The following is a 21,960-nucleotide window of genomic DNA, read 5'->3' on the forward strand; positions in this document are numbered from 1 at the left end:
CCTTTAAAGGATGATGGAGCTTGGGTTGTTGATGGCTGTAGGGAAGTCCCGTTTCGAAAGAAGAGACGAGAACAGCCGGCTGTGTTGCCTGTTTTTTTATTAACACATTATTTCCTGAGGTTCTCACATCCACCCCTTCCCTTCCCTCCTCTGGAGGCTTCCCCAGCCACTCCCCAGGGCTCCCTCCTCAGGCTTCTCCACCTGAAAGGAGCTCAGCTCCATCACCGACACCTGTCAGCAAGCTGGGGCCTGTGCTGGGGCCGCCGCTGAGGGTGGCATGGTGCTCAGAGCCAGTTCGTCCTGGCCTAGGATGGCACCTTCGTCCTCAGCATTCACAGGGCCGCTGGACCCGAAGAACTTCACCATGGCACGGACCTGGGGCAGCTCCGAGAAGGTCTCCACGGTCAGCAGCATGGCCAGGAGCCCCAGGAGCAAGTAACCTGAGGAGGGGAGGTTACTAGGGCAGCTCTCATGCTCCCACCCACCTCCCACCCACACAATTCTCTTCCCACTGCCAACTAAGACTGCACCATGCTCTGGGGCAGGGGCCTTCCAACCTGTGAGGCTCAGCCTCCCCCAGGGGCTTATGGGAGTTGTAGTTCAGGCTCCTCTTCCCGCCTGTCCTCCCCCCGCCCCCCATCCTCCTCAGCAGCTGGACTCACCCAGAAGCGCAAACTGGCCGAGGTGGTAAAGCGCCGGGTGCAGGCCACTGCCGCGGCCCGGCAGCAGGTCCCCCAGGCCGATGGTGCTGAGGGAGCTGAAGCAGAAGTAGATGGCCTCCAGCAGGCTGCAGTCGCCCTGCACACCCCACAGCACCAGTGCTGGCAGCAGCACGAAGACACCAACCACTAGCAGGCCCAGGGCAACTGCCTGCAGCAGCGCAGCCCTGGGCGGCGTCAGCTGCCAGCGGGCGGCTACCCAGGCCCCGGGGCGGCTGAGCAGAGGCGCCAGGCAGTGGCGCAGGGCAGCCACAAGGGCTAAGGAGGCCGGCAGCCCCAGGGCCGCGTAGGCCACACAGAAGGCCTTTCCACCAGCTGATAGCGGGGCCATGTGGCCATAACCTGGAGGGGAGAGAGCCGTGGGTAATGAGGACCAGGGTGGGGTCGCTGGCGCCCACTTCCCCGAGCCTCGCTCCTGCAGAAGGCTGCCCTCTGCTGGCCGGCACGGCCGGAACTATTCAGGCCCTGTTTGTGGGCTCTTCCCCTCGTTCACTGGGGGTCTTGGTCAAGTCCCTGAACCTCTCTGGGTCACTCTTTAATGTTCTGGAACATGAAAGGATGAAAAGAGTCCCCCTCAGGCCTCTTGTAGCTGGGGTAATTCTGAGAGCTTCTATCCTACCCTGAGGCAGCCTGACCTCCTGAGAGATTCCTCAGACTGTCTTTGATCCACACTTCCCAGTTCAGCAGGTGAAATGTTACCCAGTCTTTCATTTATTCCCCAAAGGCATATCAAGTTACCCTGGGTGCCAGGCCCTGTGCTGGAACCTGAGTCTGCTCAGGTTCAGATGGGAGGCAGACAGGAAAATCAGTCAAGACACCAGACATGGAGGGTTGCAAAAGAGGCAGCGTGCTTTTCAGGGGTGGAAAGGTATGTGCAAAGGCAGGTGAGGTGAAAGATCAGGGCCTGCCGGGGGAACAGGATCAGCTGGTCCAGGGCTGTAAAACGCAGATGCCTGGAGTCAGAAGTGAGCCAAAAGGGAGTGGTGGGGACAGGGGTGGGCTGGAGAGCACGCACGCACGCTGTCCCAAGGGTGGGCCCTGTTCTCCAACAGGAGCTTCTGGCTCAGCGCAAGTAGGTTTCCAAGTTTCTCCAAAAGAAGGTGGAAAATGGACTTCAAAAAATATTCAGGACTTCAGTGGTGGTCTGATGACTAAGACCCCGTGCTCCCAATGCAGGGGGCCGGGCTCAATTCCTGGTCAGGGAACTGGACCTCACGTGCCACAACTAAAGATACCAGAATGAAGATCCAAGATCCTGGGTGTTGCAACTAAGACCCAGTGCAGCCTAGATAAATAAATGAATTTCACACACTTTACAGGGCAAGCACTGCATTCCCACCCCCAGCCCCCCACTTCCTGGGCTCTGGGCCTTCACACTTATTTCCTCTGCCAGGAATTTCTTTGTGTCTGTCTCTGTGCCCTCTTGCCTGGGCTAACGTCTCATTAGCTAACATCCTCCCCCCACACTCCTCCTGGTTTGCTGGTCCCTGGGTTCTCTCCGTTTCCCTCCATCCAAGAATCCATCCCACAGCACAGGCTCCCCAGTCTCTGCCTCAGGCCTGTGGGGTCTGGGCACCTCCCCTGGGTCTCACAGCTGCCTCGGGGTGGGGCTGAGGGGGCCACGCCCCCTGGCACCTGAAGTTGAGGCACCAGTTGGGGTGTGTTGGTGGGGGGAGCCCCAGCCCTGATGACAGGCCTAAGGAGGCCTGGGTTCTGTCTAGCAGTTTGGGGCCGGGAGAGGGCTGCACCCTCAGGGACCCCAGGTAGGGACGGCCTCGAGAGCGCCTTCCTGCCGGGCCGCCGGGCCGCCTTACCCGTGGTGGTGAGGAGGCTGGCAGTGAAGAGCAGGGCTGAGGGCAGATCCCAGTTCCTGGCCTCGGAGTCATTGCCCAGGCTGGAAACCCCATGGGCCTGGGCTACCAGGGCGGTGCCCAGCAGCTCTTCCAGCGCCCCAGGTGGCAGGCAGGCCCCGAACTCTGCTTGGAAGGTGGCCAGCTCGGCCCTGAGGTTAGCCTGGAGCCGAAGGGCTGGAGGCCCCTCCAGGGCTTGGAGCACTGTGGCCCCAAGCCCCAGGGCCAGCAGGTGGGCCACAGCCAGTAGCCCGTATCGGGCCCAGGGCCTTAGAGCCCCCATGCTATGCCACCAGAGCCCGTGAGAGGTGCCCTGGGAGCCGACTCTCCACCACAGGCACCTGGGAGGGGCTGGGCAGGGTGGGGCTGGGGGGAGGGGCTGCGTGGGTGGCTGGAGAGGGAAGGAAGCCTGGGATGGAACTGGGGTGAGTGGGGCCAGGAGGGTGAGGCTGCGGCTCAGGTTTGGGAGGGAGCTGGGTCACTCCTCCATTTCTGGGGGCAACAAGTTTTCCACCCAGGTCCCCAGAGCTGGGTGGTTGAGTGGTGGGCAGTCAGGATCAGGTGGGAGGAAGGCAAGGCGATCGACTAGGTCCCCCTCCCACGGTGGTGGGTCATGCAAGGACGAGCTCACCCAGTCACAGACCCCATTCACTGGTCAGCAGGTCCCTAGATCCTGAGGACACTAGGGGAGAGGACAGAGGCAGGTCCCTGCCCTCCTGGCCTTCCCAGGAGAAACCTGTTAGCAAGGAGGCAGGGCAAGTTCTCATTGTCATAGACTCCCTGAAGGAAACGCCCTGGATGATGGGAGCCCATTCTGGGGGAGGGGAGCTTCGCCTGAAAAGCTCCTCTGGGGAGCGACAGTTCAGCTGGGGAAGAGAAGAGGCCAGGCCAGGTGGGAAGGAGGTTGGGTGGTGAGAAAAATGGGGACCTGTGGACAGGGCTATGGCAGGTACCCCAGATGAGAAGGTGGTGGCCTGGGCAGCAGAATGGGAGAGGGATGGTGGGACTTGGGATGGGGCAGGCAGGACAGGTGTGGAGGACGCTGGGCGCCCTGGAGAGGTGAGGCTCCCGCCATTCCCAATCCTTCCTGAGAAACTCTTGTGCTCTCCCAAGTCCCCGCCCTGCTGAACACGAGTCACAGTAGACCTGGCTGCCTGGGAGTGCGAAGGGGAGGGGGAGAGGGAGCCTGAACCACGACCCCCACAAACCATTGGGGGATGAGCCCGGGGGCCCCTGCCCTAGGCGTGGCATGGAAGGGGTGGTCTGCAGAACCCCTGTGGCTTCTTAAGAGAAGCGTGAGTGGAACCAGGTGTCAGGGTGGATGACCCCCTCCTGTGTCCAGGTCTCAGGATAAAAACAAACCCTGGACAAACCCCCAAGATGCCTCCCAGAGGACCGTCGGCTCCCGAGTTCAGCAAGCTGGCTGGAGTGGGCGCAGCATGGCCAGGAAGGAGCCCGAGGGGAGGTGGTGTTATTGCTGGGCCCTGAGGCTAAGCAGGGACCACCCTGCAACAGGAACAATCAGGGCAAACAGTCACTTGAAACGGTGGGAAAGGCCTGGCAAGGGTGGGAACAGGTGAGTAAGGCCAAAGTGTATGGGTATCAGGCTGAGAAGGGCCTTGTAACACCTGATGATCCACTGAACTTGATCCTGGGAGAGAAATGTGGTCCAGAGCATCCCAGCATCGGCCCAGGCCACCTGCCATTCTGCTAGGGGCCTGAGGTCACCAGGGTGATGGAATGGTCAGGATCCCCCAGTTACCTCCAAGAACGGTGACAGGCTGTGCTTGGGGGGACAGCTTGGGGAGTTTATTTGGCTTCATTGGATCCTGAGGCCACGGCCCCAGCCCTGGCCGGGGCAGCAGGAAGGCACCCAGAGAGCCCCGGCCCCAGATGACCCCCAGGGCAGGGGGGCCCAGGCACTAAGGCCGGCCCTGCTCCCCTGCACCTCCCCGCTCCCCTGCACCTCCCCCGGGGGCAATTCCCTGAGACAGGCCCTGGTCCTCCCAACCAGCTGGGTACAGTGTCGGGCCCCAGTGGGGCGGGTAAGTCGGGGGACCCACCCGTGGCAGGTGTGTGTGTGGGGGGTGCAGGCCCCCCATCCAGTGTGAAGGCTTCCTGTGCAGTGTAGTGTTCCTGACCCCCAGAAGGGGGCGGGGTCCCTGGGCAAAACCAAGGCAGCTGGAGAGACTGGCCTGGCTCCTATTCCAGTGTATGCTGAGGCTCCTCCAGGGCGGTGGGCACGCGGGGGAGCAGCCGGCCCACTCAGGGCCCTGCCTCTGGCGCCCACGGGGCCTGGGCACCCACGTCTTTGGTTTGCGCCCTGCAGTCCTGAGGGCCCCCTCGGAAGGGGTTGGCAGGCGGAGAGTCCCAGAAGGGGTCTGAGTCTGGGAACAAGGTCCAGGGTGCCCGGCGGGGAGCAGGCTGTGGCGAGGGCAGGGGCGAAGGCCGTGGCCCGGCAGACACGAAGCTCCACGGGTCAATGCGGCTGCGGAGGGGTGAGGGCCGAGGTCGACTGATAAGGCCCAGAGGCGGCGAGCGCGGGGTCCCCGGGGTGCCAGGAGCAGAGCGTGATATCCCCGGTGGTGGTGAGACGGCGCTGGCTATTCAAGGAAGAGGAGGGGGCCCAGGTCAGGCAGTCACCGGCTCCTGGGTGTTCCCAGGGGTCACTGCCCTGCTCTGGGCCTGTTTCCTCCTGGCACAGTAAGCTCCGGGACTCATGACTTCCACAACCCTTCCTCCTCCATGGTGCCTCAACTGAGCAATTAAGAGTGAGGAGGCCTCTGGAGCAGGCCTTGGATCAACCCAGCTCAGCAGCTTACTAGTGGGACCCTGGAGTCCCTTGACCTCTCTGTGCCGTAGAAGTTACTCAAAAAATGGGGGTAACCGGAATGCCTAGTTCATAGCATTGTTATCGTATGAATGAAACTATCTCTTTTAAGCACTAGGAATAGTGCCTGGCCCAGGTGAACAGCCAATAGGAGTTTGCTAGGGTGGTCCTTATTACTTCCATCATTTCACAACCGGCCTGGCCCACCCAAGGCTGAACATAGAACTCAGTTCCCTGCAGTATCCCCATCACCCCGAGGGCGCAGCTGGAGGTCCAGCAGACAGCTGCGGCCCTGCGGGTCCCCACCAGCCCCTCCTCCCCCGTCACCAGGCAGTAGGCCACTTACCGCGCCTCTCTTCTTCGCGCCGGCGGCTCTTGGCTGAGGGCTGCCCCGCGGCGGGGACACCCAGCTCCAGCAGCAGGGGCGGCGCGGGGGCGGGCGGGCTGGAGGCGTCGGGGCTCAGCGGGGAGGCTGGAGTTTCGGGCGTCTCGGAGGAGAAGCGGATGAGCGGGGAGGGGGGTGGCTCGGCAGGGGACGGGGTGGGCAGCGAGGAGCGGGGCGGTGTTGGCGAGGGCTGCTCCCCGCGCTCTCGGCCCGAGCCCCCCGGGGGTTGCAGGTCCCGGCCGAGGCCCAGCGAGGCGAGCAGGGCGGTGCCGCGCAGTAGCGCGCGTTGGATCAGCTTGGGCGTCCCAGAGCCACTGCCGCGTTCGGTGGGGGCCGGCCGCCGGGGCTCCTCGGGCTCCGGGCTCGGCCGCGGGAGGTTACCTGGCAGTGGGTACACAGGTTAGGCCGACTTCGGGCAGCTCTGGAGCAAGGGTTGACTTCTGCTCCCCTGACTCCCCCAGCCCAAGTCCTCCCCCGGCACCCCTTTCCTGACCTTTCGTAAGTGTTGGGGGTGGAGGAGGGCAGTGCAACCTTTGAAAGCAGCGGGAGCTAAGCCAGGTGCCCTGGAGCCCACAAAAGGAGGGCTGGCTGGAGGGAAGGCCCGGGGTCCACCAAGAAGCAAGTTCAAGCTAAAGCAGGGCCCACCTCAGTGCCCTCAACAGGCAGGGAAAGATATCTGCAGGGGCCAGGGTCACAGCTGGGACCCGTGCGGTGCCCATCTCCTCCCTGGCTGGGCAGCCCTGGTCCTTCTACTTGCCTGCTCCGGCCTCCAGTGGTAACCTGTATAAGGCACACAGGCCAATACCAATCTACACAACAGCCCTAAAGGGACACAACACTGTCCCTGTTCCAGAAATGAGGAGATGAGGCTCAGAGAGGTCAGTTGTTTGTGTCAGGCCTGAGCTGAGTGATTTAGGGGCATTACGTTGTCTCAGCCTCATGCCCCAGGGGTTCCCAGGCTTAGCTAAGGCTACCCTGTCCTGGATTAAAGGACATGTGTCCTAACCTGTGGACCTAGGGTTAATCTGACTCTATTCTAGACCAAATGGGTGGGTCTGGAGAACCAGGCATCGAGAAGGTAGGGCAGCCTGTGATGGCCCCCCACAAACCCCAATTCTGTCAAGTCCTCCTCAGCTCTAGAACCTGCCATGGCTCTCCAGGGCTGCTAGAAGAAAGCCTAAGCTCCTTGCTTGGGCTTTCAGAGCCTCTCTGTCTTCCTTGGGCCTGCCTGGCATGGAGCAGTGCTGGGGGGGCGGGGGGGGGGTGCGGGTCCAGAGGAAGAAATGCAAAGCTGGGGAAAATGTGAGCTTCTGCAGTGAACCAGAACTTTGCTTGGGGTCGGTCCTCAGCCACTACCCTTACCTCATCTCTCTCTCTTTTGGCCCCAAGGCTTGTGTGATCTTAGTTCCCTCACCAGGGATTTAACCTGGGCCCTCAACAGTGAGAACATGGAAGTCCTTAACCACCAGAAAGCCAGGGAATTCCACCCCCGACTCCCGCCCCATCTCTCTCTTATCTCCTACCCCCCGCCACGCCCCCCACCCCCACAGTGGCCACTGCCTTCTAAAATGCAAACCTGCTAAAGACAAGTCTCTGCTTAAACCGCCCCCCCCCCCCCAACTTCCAGATCCTTCCTGAACTGGCCCCAGCCTGCTGTTTCAGGCCTGTGAGTCCCTGGCTCTCAACTCCTTCAATGAATTTCAACCAGGATCCCTCTTCCTTAGGTCTGGTAAGCCCCACGGTTGAACACACACACTGTTCCCTCCACTCAGCATACCTTTCCCACCTCATGCTCAGTAATGGCTTACTTACCATTTAAGACCCAGCTGAGAGATCACAGCTTCTATGAAGCTGTGACACTGTGGTTTATAAAAAAAGTACCTATTTGGTTTTCATCTCATTCCTGGTACAGAACTCCCCAAACCCTTGGAATTTCCATATCTGAGTTCATATTGATGTGGTCTTTTTATTTTGGCAGCCCTGTGCAGCATGAGGGATCTTGGTTCCCTGACCAGGGATCAAACCTGTAACCCCTGCATTAGGAGCATAGAGTCTTAACCACTGGGCCACCAGGGAAGTCCCTGATGCAGTCATTGTTGGAGGATGGGGTCTGCCGGGGGAACGAACTCTGTGATTAGAGGGTTGGAACTTTCGGCCTCTACCTGCATCAGGGTAGGAGAGGGGCTGGAGATTGACTCCTATCACCAATGGCCAATGATTTAATCAGTCAATCACATCCACGTAATGAAGCCTCCTTAAAAACCCAGCCAAAGGGTTTGGAGAACTGGGTTGGTGAACCAGCAGAGGCGTGTGCCTAGAGGGGGCATGGAAGCTGTGTGCCCCTCCCACATACCCTGCCCTCCACACCTCTTCCATCCGGATGCCCTTGACCTGTATCCTTTAAAATAATCTCCCCCCACCCCGCCACCAGACCCACGTCTGCACTCAAGGGTCATCCACCCTTTGCCCCTGGAGTCCCGGCACAGGTGGGAGAGCAGCGTCGGCCACCAGGGCTCAGTGCTGTGTGCGCTCGTCTCACGCGGTTGTGATGGCCACTTGTAGCAGTGACCTGGTTCCTGGAGGCCACAGACACACACCCTGCCCCTCACACCCCACCCCACCCCGGTTTCCAGGCCCAAGCCTTCCTCCCTGCTTGGTTGTGAAGACCCTGACACCCAGAGCAGGGCCTGCAGATACCTGGTCTCCCTCCCAGAAACATGGGACATATTTTTCTGATTAAAGAAAATAAAAAGTGCTGTGCCATTAAAAAAATAAATAAATAAAATAAAATAATCTGGTAGTCTAGTAAGTAGATGGTTTTCCTGAGTTCTGTGAGCTCTTCAAGGAAATTATCAAATATGAGGAGGGGGGTCGTGGGAACCTCCGATGTAGAACTGGCTGGTGAGGAGCACAGGTGATAACCTGGACTGGTGTCTGCAGTGCAGAGGAGCTGTCTTGTGGGCCTGAACCCTTAACCCGTGGGGTCTGACGCTAACTCCAGGTAGACGGTGTCAGAACTGGACTGGATTGTAAGACGTCCAGCTGGTGTCCCAGAAATGGCCAGTGTGGGAAAAACTCCACATGTATGGTGTCAGAAGTGAAGCAATAGAATGGAGAGGAAAACAAGAGCTTTTTCCTCTTTTAGCAGCTTTGCCAGGGACTTCCCTGGTAATCCAGTGATTAAGAATCTGCCTTCCAACGTAGGGGATGGGGGTTTGATCCCCGGCGGAGGAACTAAGATCCCACATGCTGCAGGTCAACTAAGCCTGCACACCACAATGAGAGAAGCCCGTGTGCCACAATGATGACCCAGTGCAACCAAAAAAAAAAGTTAAAAAAAAAAAACAAAAAAAACAAAAAGTTTAAAAAATAAAGTAGCAGCTTTGTCAGAATCCCCTGTTAACCTATGCAGTTCTTGCTCATGCTATGCCTTGTACAGTCCTTCAGCCTACCACATGCTACTCTCTACTGCGCTTGTTTGTTTCTGAGTCTGCCTCCTCCACCAGACCAGGCCTGCCCAGAGGTCAAGGCACTGCTGATCTCTAGCACAATGATGCCTGGCTCATTATATGTGTCAGTACATGTTTGATGGAAGACTCCATTCTTAGAATCCCTGTGACAAGCACATAAGGTGATCACTGTTCCCCTACTTTACAGGTGAAGAAACTGATCATTTACAGTGAGTTTAAAACAGAACAGGGGAAAAATATGTATAAAACAAGCAAGAAAAATGGAAGAAAGTGAAGCTGGAGATCAGCACACCAAGTAAGAATGGAAAGAAGTTACTGAAGTTGATATCCTGAGAAACTGAGGTTCCCAAAAGTCAGAAACTTGCCCCAGGTAACTTGGCAATGATTTTAATTTACCTCTAAATTCCCTGGCAGTAAGAGGTGACAACCCTGTTGTTATGGAGAAAGCAGAAAAACCATTCTTGACTCAGAGATGAAGGTGAAATCACTTCTACAGGGCCTCATGGAAAGGACATGGCCATGTGGTAGTTGGTGGCTCCAAGGAAAATGCTTCATGGGGCAGTTGCTGGAAGACCGTGCCCACCAATCCATTACAACCAGTTTCCCAGGGGCCAGCACACCCAGGCAGGGAGAGGGGGTAGGAGATGCGAGTCCCCAGTGGTGTGGCTAACGCCTGGGACAATCTCTCAGGGACATTTTTGATTCTTAGCTAGGTTTTTGACTCTCTAGGTGGTTGGGAGGTCAAGATCACTCACTTGTGAGTGGGCAAAGACAGCTGGATGAGGGCTTGCACAAGTGGAAACAGATGCTCAGCTAGCAGCTGGGCTGGGACAAGTGATACCCTTTCAGGTAAGGGGGCAAGCTGGAGAAAGATGAGGTCCCTGCTCCTGGGAGCCCAGGGAAGATAAGGCCAAAGGGATCTGAAGGGATCTGTAGACCATGGTCAGGGGCTGCTTCCACCTGCACATCCAGCTCGACAGGATCCCATGTTCTCCAATGAGCCTTCTGGCCTGGGGCATTCTAGAGCAGGTGACTCCAAGCAGCCCCCTTGGCCTTCCAATTCTCAGTTCAGTCCCTGTAGCACAGCCCGCTTGGGGCAATGCAACTGCTGAAGCAAGAAGTGGCATGGCAGATAGGGGTCCAGGGCCCTGCCTCTGGAGTCAGTGAAAGTTTTGTGACCCCATGGACTATACAGTCCATGGAATTCTCCAGGAAAGAATACTGGAGTGGGTAGCCTTTCCCTTTTCCAGGGGACTTCCCCAACCCAGGGATCAAACCCAGGTCTCCCGCATTGCAGGTGAATTCCTTACCAGCTGAACCACAAGGGAAGCCCTGGGTTCAAATCCCTGTTCTGCTGTGTGTCCTACTTCAAATCACTTTACCTCTCTGTGCCTCAGTTTTCTCCTCTATAAAATGGCACACAGGAGGAACCCAATAAATGTTTGCTGATGTTATTACTGTGAATCCTAGCTTAGGTAATAGTGGAGGTGATGCATTGGGTGGGGTGAGAGGAGTGAGTCTAACTTGTTTGCTAAATAGGACTCTGGTCTGATGACAGCTAAGTCAGGTCCTATATTCTGGCTTTGAGAAGCAGGTGCAGCTGGGGGCTGTAAAAGGACCCTTGGGCAAGGGAGGCTGCAACTTTCTAGTCCCTGCCAATGCTGGGCAGTGCTGAGATGAGCCTTGCCCCTCTGACCCAGGATCCCTGCTTTCTGCTGACCCCCTAGCTTCCCAAGTAGCTTGTAGGTGAGAAACTCCTTTAAGTGAAAGCTTCTGGGGAAGCTCACTATAAGCATGTGTCAACATTTTCCTGGGTTCAGATCCTTACCTGGGGGATTTAGGTAGATTACTTTATGTCTCAGAGCCTCAGTTTTCTCATTTCTCAGATGGGTATAATAACCCCTCATGGGTTTTTGCTTAAATGGAATACCTGATACACAGTAAGTGCTGTTGCCATTATGGAAAACAGAAGAGCCCAGAACTGCCCCAGATGCAGTGAGGGGGCCCTGGATACCCACACGTTCAGCTTTCTTATCCTCTTTTCCATCTCCAAGCTCCCCAAAAAGGACTCTGAGAAGCACAGAGCGGTAGCCACTTTTCTAACTCCACCCCACATGCACAATTTCCTTCCCCTCTCTGCGTCCAGCTTCCTTTGGGTCCCAAACAGGGGGCAGTGTTCCTTGTCTTCCTTCCCTCCCTAGAGCTTGCTGAGGGCACAGCAGCTGATGCAGGCCCAGGCAAGAGCCTGCTTGCAGGCCAGCCCTGCACAATGGGACCACTCTGGGCCCCCTGAGGCCTAGGCGGGATCCCCCTCAGCTGTGGGCTTATAGGTCAGACCTGGGTTCTAGCAATGGCCTGCCTTGCCATAGTACCCACAGGAGTGCAGCAACATTTGGCTGGGGGCAGACAAGGCCACTCACCATTGAGCATTGGGGGTGTGGAAGGAGATCCTAGTGGGGATGAGTCATCTGAATCCAGGTACCACGTGGCTTCGTCCATGCGGGACCTTCTCCTGGTGAGGGGATGAGAAGGGGAGTTGTGCTTCGTGAATCTCAGGACTGTTGGGAGGCAGGAGCCGCTGGGTAGGTGGCAGTCAGGCACTCACCTCCCGTTCTGGGCTTCTCCAGGCTTGGGGGAGCTGGGACCCCAGGCCCAGCATGCTCGGCGCTCTCCATTGCTTGAGTCCTCTAGACGTCTCGGGGACTGTCGGCCCCACGCCTGGCCTGGTTCTGCAGGCTCCACTGTGGTGGGTGGGGTGAAGGGGGGAACCGAAGGAGTCTGAGTCAAGATCAAGGACCCTGATCCTTGCCCTCCCATCGTAAGAACTGGGCTCCAGGGGCAACTTCTTGGAGGATGGGGAGCGGATAGTCAGGCTGGGCCCCATCCCATTCCCGTGGTAAGCTTTGGGCTTACAGAGAAATCGCACAGAACTGGGGTGCGGTAGGTGAGTGTGTGTCCTGGGACTGGCAGCGGGGCATCTCTAGTCCTTCAGCTGGCATTTGCTGCTTAGGAGTTAGCACAGACACTGCAGCAGACTGTGTGGGTCTGAATTCTGACCCTGCCACTTATCAGCTATGCAGTGTTAGGCAGTTACTTCTTTCACTTTTCTCATCAGTAAAACCTAGGTAATAGTAAAGATATTTACCTCACAGGGTCATTGTGAGGAATTAATATTAGCAACTGTTAGTCACTCAGTCGTGTCTGACTCTTTGTGACCCCATGGTAACCCATCAGGCTCCTCTGTCCATGGGATTCTTCAGGTGAAAATACTGGAGTGGGTTGCCATTCCCTTCTCCAGGGGATCTTCCCAATTCAGGGATCGAACCTGGGCCTCCTGCATTGTCGGCAGATTCTTTTTACGCTCTGAGTCACCAGTGACACCCTAATATTAGCAAAGCACTTAGGAAAGTGAATGGTACATAGCATCATACAATTGTTAGAAAAAAAAAGTAAAATGACTGCTGCTTGGTGAACTTAGAGATACCAGTTTAGATGGATGGGGAGGGAGCCTGGGAGCAGGGAGAAGAGGAGGAGACAGTGCGAGGGATCCACTTCCAAGGATAAGGTTTAACAAAAGGGTAAGATCTGGGGAGAAGGACGTGGGCAAGAGAAGTTGCTTACACTGGATGGCCCGGAACCGGGGGAAGGTGGGAGAGTCCCCAGCCCCGACCTCGAAGACGTTCCTCCTCCTGTCCAGGCCAGGCGAGGCCTGCACGGTGATGCGGTGTTTGAAGTCTAGGGTTGTGGGGAGGGAAGCAGGGTGCAGGTTTGTGGTGAAGAAGAGACAGGATCCTAACTCGCAGGGCCCCTCGGCAGTGCCGAGGCCACGCAGGCAGTGCTGGAACCCGGTCTAGCACGAAGGCTAGGTGACTGGGGCCGGCCTCACTGGCTTCCTGAGCCCCTGGCTCTCGTTAAGGAAATCCCCAACCCCTGGGAGCGCGGCGAAGTCGGAGAGTGCCCAACCGGCGCTCTAGGCCTTCCCAGAACATTCATGAGCCCCGCCCCTTCCCGGCCGCAGCCACTCCCAGGCCGACATGCAAATATTCCCGCCAGAACCCGCCCACAGACAAAAACACACTCCTGGTCCCACCCCCTTCCAGCCTACGCTCACAGGCCCACCCACCGACACCCTAGGCCAATCCCAGCGCGGTCAGCCACCCGCCTGGCCCCGCCCCACCGCCCGCGAAGCCAATGGCGGGCGGCGCGCTTGGGGCCCCGCCCCTTACCGAGTGGCATGCTGATACGCTCCCCGCCGTCGCGCGCGCGGAGTTTGCTGCGCTTGAAGGTTCCGCGTCGGCGGCGAACGTGCGGCCGCTCGCGATCGACTTGCTGCAGTAACAGCGTCAACTCTCGTTCAAACACCTCCAGCTCCCACTGAGCCAGCAGGTGCTCGCGCCGCCGCAGCTGCTCTGCCTGTGAGCGCTGCTCACGCGCCGCGCGGGTCAGCTCCTCCTCGCGGCTCAGTAGTTCCTGTGCCCAGGACAGCCAAGGCGGTGGCGTCAAGCGGGTACACCGGTCCCAGGCGCTCATCCCCACCCTCCGCGAGACGTCCCTTCCCGGCGTCTCCTCCCAACTCTGGGACCGCGACTCCTCCCACCTTTTCTTTGGCCCGCAGCTCGTCGAAAAGCCCTTGGATCTCGCGCTTCCAGCCTTCCTGCATGGAATGGAAAGAGTCCCGCGGCATTTCCCGTAGCACCTGCGCCTCCAGCGCCTCCAACTGCTTAAGGATGGAGGCGAAGTCGGGCCTGCGGTGGGGGTCCTGCGCCCAGCAGTCTAGGGAAACGAAGTGGGGGCGGAGGGGGGGAAACAGGGGAAGGGGTCTGTGAATGGATATGTCCTGTTGGGTCAAGGAGCTCTACCCTTCACCCTCCTGTCCCATCCCCTTACCTGCCATGAGCTGTGCGAAGGGCTCCGGGCAGGTGGATGGAATGGGCAGTGTGAGCTTGTTCACGGCCACACCATAGGCTACAGCAAGGCAGTCGATGCCACGATAGGGTACCTCCCCAGTCAGCAGTTCCCACAGCAGCACCCCAAAGCTGTAGGTGAGACAAAGGGTTTGTGTTCCCTCCTCGACTCATTCATTGCCATTTCACCCCAAAGCAACCAAGAGCTAAGTGGTCTATGTCCCTCCCCTGGCCTCTGCTTATCCATCCAGCCCTAGATTTTGCCTGCCACCTCTCCCACCCCCGCGGCCCCATATCTGTCCAGACTCCACCCAGCCGCACCTCCAGACATCGCTGCCTTTGGAGAAGGTGGAGGCCTTGATAACCTCAGGAGCCATCCAGGCATAGGTGCCCGCAGCACTCATTTGCGTGGTTTTGTGCCACTCACGGGCCAGGCCGAAGTCAGTGATCTTCAGGGTCTTGTGCTCCATGTCATCACCTTCAATAGGCTGCAGCAGCAGAACTGGGGAAGAGAGGCTGGACTGTGGTTCCAGGCTCAGGTGGTGGGGACAGGGGAGGAGCTGGGAGCAAACTGTCATCTGACAGACATCCTGGCTAGGTACTGGGGGCACTGAGGTGACTTGGTCTCAACCTTGCCCTGGAGAGCTCATATCTGGGGTTGGGATAGAATGAGACAATAAACACAAGGCTGGGACATATTTATCAAGGGGCTCCTAGAGGTTAGGCATTTATACTGTGTTAGCACACACACACACACACAAATCTGTGAAGTAAACATCATGGGATTGCCTGGTGGCTCAGTGGTAAAGAATTCACCTGCCAATGCAGGAGACACAGGTTCGATCTGTGGGTTGGGAAGATCCCCTGGAGAAGGAAATGGCAACCCACTCCAGTATTTTTGCCTGGAAAACCCCATGGATAGAGGAGCCTGATGGGCTTCAGTCCTTGGTGTTGCAGAGGGTCAGACACGATTTAGTGACTAACAGTTCACTTCAGTAATTAGGACTCCAAACTTCCACTGCAGGGGACACAGGTTCGATCGCTGGTCCCACATGCCCTTGGCTCAGCCAGTAAATAAATAAATAAATAAATAAGTAAATTGTAAGATTTGGGAAGATTTCCCAGAGGAAGTGCCATTTAAGCTGAGACCAGAGTGAGGAGTTGGCCTCAGCTAGGCGATGTTGGGGGTTCAATCCCATGAACAGAGGAGCCTGGTGGGCTCTAACCCTTGGGCTTGCAGAGGGTTAGACACAACTTAGCAACTAAACAGCAACAACAAAGACATCATTATCCTCATTTTGCAGAAGAGGAAACTGAGCAACAATTTGACTTAACCAAGGTCATAAGCAAACAAAGCAGGTATCACACACAACCTGGTATGCGTGGTTCCAGAGCCAGTGCTCTAACTTTCCCCTAACCCTGCACAGAACAGAAATGGGCAATATGGCAGCCTCTCAGCATTCGTGACTTTGATTTCAAAAGAAACCTGTGTGTTGCCATTTTGTCGAGGCAAGAGTGTGATTTAGAACCTCCCTGGGGGTGTGGAGCAGGAGGGAACTGCCTGTTGAGAAAGGAAGCCCAGCGGGCACTATAGACCCCTGGTGCCCATGTCCCACTGTGGCTAGCACAGCCATTTCCAGAAGAGAGAAAGACTCCAAAAGATATCCACTGATGCGGCTAGATGTGAGAGACGAAGAGGTCTAAGGGTGGTTGTTGACTAGAAAGGAGTTTGGGACAAATGTAGGAGTGGATGGACACGGCAAGGCTCATGGCTTTGTCCCTCATGGGGCCACCAAACCCTGGACACACAAGAAAGCCAGCAACTTGCAAATGTCTCACCAGGACAAGCATGGCTCAAAGGAGAGAGGTTTTAAAGGGGAAAAAGGAAGGCAAAGTCAGAGAATCTTTGAGGGTCTGAAGAGGACTCTACTTTTCTGGTTATAGTCAACTGTACTATACAGAAGGGACATCGAAGCCAACGACATTTCTGAACACATATCCTTTCAGGGCACTGCTGCTAAGTCACTTCAGTCGTGTCCGACTCTGTGAGACCCCATAGATGGCAGCCCACCAGGCTCCTCCGTCCTTGGGATTTTCCAGGCAAGAACACGAGTGGGCTGCCATTTCAGGGCATACCTCTCAGCAATCCTGCCCAGGGTGACAGCACCACAGAGGGGGCAGCACAGGGTACTGGGGTTGGGGCAGAGGAGACAGGCACCTCATACAGATGAGTCAGGGAAGACTTCTCAGAGGTGGCGGCACGACCAGGGTATTCACTTTTTTAGGCCTAAAGCCACAACTCCTGATCCTGCTGCTGGCCAAGCTCCCTGGGCCTCATGGGGGCATCTGGCACTGCTGCTCAGCCCCTCCCTGCTGTCCTTGGCTCCCAGGGCCTCTGGCTGCTTGTGCTGTTTCCTTCAGGCCTCCCCACCCTTAGCCTTTTCAATGCCGGTGTTTCTCAGAGCCTGGCCTCCCCTTGACCTCGGCCTACTGCCTCCGGGCTGTCCTGGCCTCTCCCAGGTGCCAGCTGCCCCCTCCTCATTGGCATCTCCTGTATGTGGAGCCCTCATTCAGAAGTGGGTCCAGCTGCCCAGCTGTCACCCCACCTGGTCTCCATGCCCTCAACAACCACCTACGTCCTTCCACCGCGCCTGGCAAATCTTCCTGCCCTGTCTCCAAATTCAGAGAATGGTCCTGCAACCTACCCTCTCCTCTGAGCCAAACTGGGGCTGACTCCTGAACAGTTAAAGCTGAGGATGACAACAAAAGCCAGAGGATCATCATGAATATTAAACAAGACCACCCTTTTTAAAGCTTTCACACAAGGATCTGACGGTTGTTCCAAAGATGCTGCCGTGAATCTCAAGTTGACTCTTCTCTCCATCTGCTACCACATCTTATTCCCAGCTTCACAACAGCCTCTGGCCTGGCTGCTGGAGTGTCAGAACGGGCCCATTTAGTAAGCCCTGTGAATATCCGTTCCAAACAAGAACCGCAGCAGGCTGGGGCAGGTGGCTGGAGAGGGACCAGGCAAAGGGGGTCCATGTGCTGGGGTTGGGAAGGGACTCCCACCTCCTCTGGTGCCAGGACCCACACATCCTCTTGAAGACCAACCCCTGCTACTTCTCCGTCAGGTCTCTAGCCACCCGTGGTACCTCACGGGCTGGTGAAGCACTTTCTGCACCAGTATCTCAAGCTGGGAGGCCAGCCTCCCTTTTTCAGTCAGGTCATCTGAAGCCCAGACAGGGGTGGGAACCCACTCAGAGTCTCAGGACTCCTCTGTACTGGTGACTTTTCTGCCACCCCCATCCCCAGTTAACCTGACATCTGTGAAGCCTTAGCCTCCCCTCCGTGTCCCTGCTTTTCTCCAACGGTCTTGAACTTGTTCCAACCCAAGCTGCTCTTCTAGTGTCTGATGTAGACCTTGGGGATGGGGTCATCAGGGGTCACTCAGAGAAGGGGCTAGAGATCCCCCTCCCAGCACCCTCTTAGGGCTCCCTGGCTCTGAAAAGGGACCTGGCCCCCAGCCCCCTCCCTAGACTGCCTCTGGGGAGCCCGGGAGTTGCCTCGGCAGCTCACACCTCTTCCGCTTCCCTCCCATGGTCCCTACTTCTCCTTTCTGGAAGGCCTGGCCCAGGTCTCCAATGGCGGGGGGGGGGGGGTCCTTTGGGGGAGAATTGGGGGAGGTCAGGCCCAGGCCGGGCTGGCTGGTCAGTCCTGTGACTCGTGGGCCTGGAGAATTCCCCCTCCTCTCCCCGCCAGGCTTCCTCACAAGGCCCCCATTGTCCAGGAAAATCACGCCATTGTTTCCTGCCCGCGCCCCCCCAGCCCAGGGACTCCCCCCCCACAATGCCGCAGACAGCACCCCGGGCCTAGAACTGGGGTCTGTGAGGTGGGAGCCCAGGCTCAGGGAGGCTGAGGGCACCCTTCCTGCCCTTCGCCACCACCCAGACTCAGGGAGGAAGGCAGGGAACTGGGGGGAGTGGGGGTGCCATCCCTGGCTCCTTCCTCTCCCACAAACCCCCCACCCCCAACTCTTTCCTCCCCTGCAGGCAGCTGGGCTGGGGAGAGAGCAGAGACTGGAGCAGGGGCAGGAAGCCGGCTCAGGGGCAGCAGGAAACGCAGGAAGCGGTGGGGAGGGTGGGGAGCAGGGGCCTGGGCTATTGTTCCATTTTTTCTGGAAAGAAAACTGGAGGAAAAACAGAAGACTGGAGTCCCCTCCCCCCAGGCCTTCGGGGAATCCCCCTCAGGCTGGGGCAGGGAGTGAGGGTCCCTAGATGGCTGGGGCTCAGCAGCGCAGCTGAGCACTGGGACCTGCACCCTACTGTGGATGAGAGGAGTGGGTGGGGTGGCTGGCAGACCTCCTGAGGCCCCTCCAGCCCTGGAAAAGACTTGGGTATCACTGAGCCCTGTTGTTCTGCTCCCCACAAGCCTCTGATCCATGGTCAGCCCAGGCCAGGAGGCTCCAAATATCCACGCTCACCCCTCCACGGGCGACCCGTGGTTCTCCAGTGGCCCTGTCGGCCCCTCCTCTTGCTTGTCAGTCTGCACCTTGGGCCCCAGCAGGCCCACCCACATCCCTACCACCGTGCTGGGTGCTGCCTCCTTGACTTTGCTCTCATCAGGCCCTGCCAGGACATCCAACTGGGTGCCTCTCTGAACATGCCCTGCTCTGGGCCAGGTGTGAAGCTTGCCTGCTTCAGGAAGCCCTCTGAACCTGTCACTTGCTTCTCTCAGGCCCGTGCTGGGCCGTGCGTAGGACCTGAAATGGCTGGAGACAGAGTGCCTCAAGTCTTCTTACCCTGCCACGCCCACTCCAAATGCTGATTCCAGGCAAAGCCCTCCTGGCGATCCAGCCTTCAAACATCCACACCCATGGCTGACGACCCACCGCATGCCGGGCATCGGGTGCCCAATGATTAAGCCCTTTCATCCTCCCAATCACTCCCTTTTTACAGAGTGAAATCGAAGCTCTGAGTTGAAATAACCAGCTAGAGAGAGTGCAGCCAGGGAAAGGAGTAGGGTTAGAGTTCCGTCCCTGGCCCCAGCTTTGACCACCACGGGGTGGGGAAGCAGGGAGGGGCTTTTCCCTTTGCGATGTCTATTCTGGAGGAAATACCCACCACAAGTGGAGGAGAGAGGAGGCACCCGCAGGACAAGTGGGCACTCCCTGAAGATGAGAGGTGCCAGGATCCAGCACACCTTTCCTTGAGGTAGTAGCCATGGTTAGGCAGGTTGCTTACGGTCCTCCTGAGAGATTCCAATTTTTTAACTCGGCACCTGTGAGCTGGGGTCAAAGCTGCCTCCTGGGGCTGGGGCATAAAGGGCTCTTGGGTGCCTGGGACTCTTGCTTTGGGGCTAGTGTGAGCCCAGGGGCACCCCTGGTCAACTGAGATGCTCCTAGAACAGTAGCTCCTGCCTCTAGTAGATCCCCAGGTAGGCTCAGCTGCGAGCTGGCAGTAGGTGTGCGCTCAGGCCATGCCACCCTCCAACCATGCTCCCCAAAACTCACTGTTGTTGGACTTGAGGTCTCGGTGGATGACAGGCACCAGGGCCTCGCAGTGCAGGTAGTGCATCCCACGGGCAATTTGCACAGCCCAGTTGACGAGCACATGGGGGGGCACACGCCGGCCAGCCAGGGCACGGCTGAGGGGCCCACCGGCAGCGTACTCCATCACCAGGCACAGGTTGGGCTCCTCCAGGCACACGGCCTTGAGGGCAATGATGTTGGGGTGCGCCAGCATGGCGAAAAGCCGGGCCTCCTGTCGCACACTCTCAGCTGTCACACTGATGTCCTCGTCGGGGTCCTGGCGAGCAGCCTTCACAGCCACCAGCTCGCCCCGCCAGCTGCCCCGGTAGACCTTGCCGAAGCCACCGATGCCAATCACCTCCTCCAGCCGCAGCTCCTGGAAGCTGGCCATCTCGCAGGGGGGCGGACCGCCGCCCCGAGACACATAGTTGGACGGAAAGATGCCCACCTGGCCGCCCACCTGGCCCGCCCACCAGCCCTCATCGCCTGAGATAGCTGCATCCCGGGATAGCACCTCCACACGGTCGCCCTTCCGCAGGGCCAGCTCGTCCTGCCCGCTGGGCTCGTAGTCAAACAGGGCTGTCCACACAGGGTTAGCATAAGCTGCCGCCTTCGGGGACCCCTCTGGCCAACCTCCGCCGCCGCCCCCGCTGCCCCCACTGCCTCCGCTGTTCCATGACCCCAGTGGGCTCTTGAGGAAGAGGTTCTTCAAGGGCTCCATGGCTGGGAGCTGGCGTTGGTGGGTGTGGGGGACCTTCCCTGGGTGCCCCTGGTCCCCACCCCTGCTGACCGTCGAGGCCCTAGTCCCGGAACCTGGGCATCCGGGCCCTGGCCCTCAGCCCCAGACCCACGCCTCTCTGGGGATCCAGGAGTGTCGCCTCCCGGCCCCCTGCATCTCGGGCTTCCGGAGGAAGGCCACCCAGGGCAGTGTGGTCAGGCTTGGGGGGTGGGCCCCCGGGGCCTCCGGTGTCTCACCATGGCCAGCACAGAGGGGCCCCGGCGTCCCTCAGTCTGGAGCAGTCCTGGGAGCCTGGCTCCAGCACCCCGCGAAGTGTAAGGTGGGGCCAGCAAGGGGCAGCGCCTGGACTCTGGTTGGGTCTCCTTGCGAAGGGGGTGGCTGGAGTGTCTCTTGTTGAGGCTAGCTGTCTCTTCCTGGCTGGGCTCTCTCGACCCGATGGCTCCAACCCCGTTCCCTTCTTCCTCCTCCCTTTGTACTTTGGCCCCGGGGGCGGGAGGCAGAGGTGGAGGGTGGAGTTTCACTTTTTTCCGCTGTTCTCCCTCCCGCAGGAAACAGCATCAGATGACGCGGGCGGGTAGCACCGCTCCCCTCCCAGAGGCTGCGGGGCAACTGGGCCGGGGAGTTCCCGGGTAGGCGGGCAATGAGAGGCCGACGGAGGGGAAGGGTAGCCCCCACCTCCCATGACAGCAGGTTCAGGGTCGAGTTGGTTTCTGCTAACGACGGGCCATCTCTCCCCTCTACATCCGCATCAGGAAAACTCGGGCAAAGAACCTGGCTTGGGAAGGGGACAAACCCGAGTTTGGTCTTGGCTCCGAAGCTGCAGGGCTGTGTGATCCATCCTCTCTGCGCCTCATTCTCTTTGCATCTGAAATTGGGGCCAGAAGCTCAGCTTTGCAGACCTAGTGGGATGGGCCGTGGTGGGGGGGGGCGGGTTAAGACGAGGAGGACGGAACTGGCTGCACCTCGAGCTCTTGGAACGAGTTGTCAGGTCCTCCTTTCCCTCACCTGGGAAACCACTTATTTATTCCTCTTCCCCATGAAGGGGCGGAAACCTGAGACTGTGGTCCTGAAATGTGCGCAGTGACTGGATTCAGAATAGCCAAACCGCACTCGCAACCGCAGGATTGACCCCTTGATTGCCTTGAGCCTGTCACTTTAAGAAAAACGACGATATCCTACTTCGACTATTTCTGCCTTTCTGGAGGATCGCTCTCTACAGTCTTAAGTGTGAGCTCTGACCCGGAAGTAGAGGCAGCTCATGACGTCTATGGTCCCGCACTGAATAGGTTGGACCTAGAGGGGGGTGTGCCCCCGTTGCGCCGAACTGTAGCTTTAGCTCAGGCAGGTTCACGCCTCCATCCTTTTCCCCGGCTCTTGTAACTCACTGGGAGAGTTTTGCGCCAATTAACTCCGCCGTTACTCGATGGCCACTCAACTATCCCTTGGGTTCCGCCCAGTCGTCTTCGCTAGGCTGGCAACTTTCAGGTGTGCTCATGCGCCCAAGGGCTTTTGCCTTTCGGCCCGCCCCTTCCC

The 21,960-nt window shown here is 58.2% G+C and overlaps 2 protein-coding genes across 2 annotated transcripts; both read right to left on the minus strand.

Moving 5' to 3' along the window:
* Positions 1-80: 80 nt before the first annotated feature.
* On the minus strand, positions 81-4,219 carry KCNK7 (potassium two pore domain channel subfamily K member 7). The gene is made up of 3 exons (XM_043451386.1): positions 2,534-4,219; positions 663-1,061; positions 81-440 (listed from the first exon to the last, which is right to left on the minus strand). Exons 1-3 carry the CDS (start codon positions 2,850-2,852, stop codon positions 235-237), a joined length of 924 nt encoding a protein of 307 aa, XP_043307321.1. The 5' UTR covers positions 2,853-4,219; the 3' UTR covers positions 81-234.
* Positions 4,220-4,356: 137 nt separating this feature from the next.
* MAP3K11 (mitogen-activated protein kinase kinase kinase 11) lies at positions 4,357-21,375 on the minus strand. The gene is made up of 10 exons (XM_043451382.1): positions 19,671-21,375; positions 14,480-14,660; positions 14,142-14,290; positions 13,852-14,027; positions 13,481-13,724; positions 12,876-12,989; positions 11,860-11,995; positions 11,675-11,766; positions 5,746-6,165; positions 4,357-5,172 (listed from the first exon to the last, which is right to left on the minus strand). The coding sequence occupies exons 1-10, from the start codon at positions 20,407-20,409 to the stop codon at positions 4,835-4,837; spliced, it is 2,589 nt and encodes an 862-aa protein (XP_043307317.1). The 5' UTR covers positions 20,410-21,375; the 3' UTR covers positions 4,357-4,834.
* Positions 21,376-21,960: the final 585 nt, after the last annotated feature.

The sequence above is a fragment of the Cervus canadensis genome, chromosome 29 (genome assembly GCF_019320065.1).
Source record: "Cervus canadensis isolate Bull #8, Minnesota chromosome 29, ASM1932006v1, whole genome shotgun sequence".
NCBI lineage: Eukaryota > Metazoa > Chordata > Mammalia > Artiodactyla > Cervidae > Cervus > Cervus canadensis.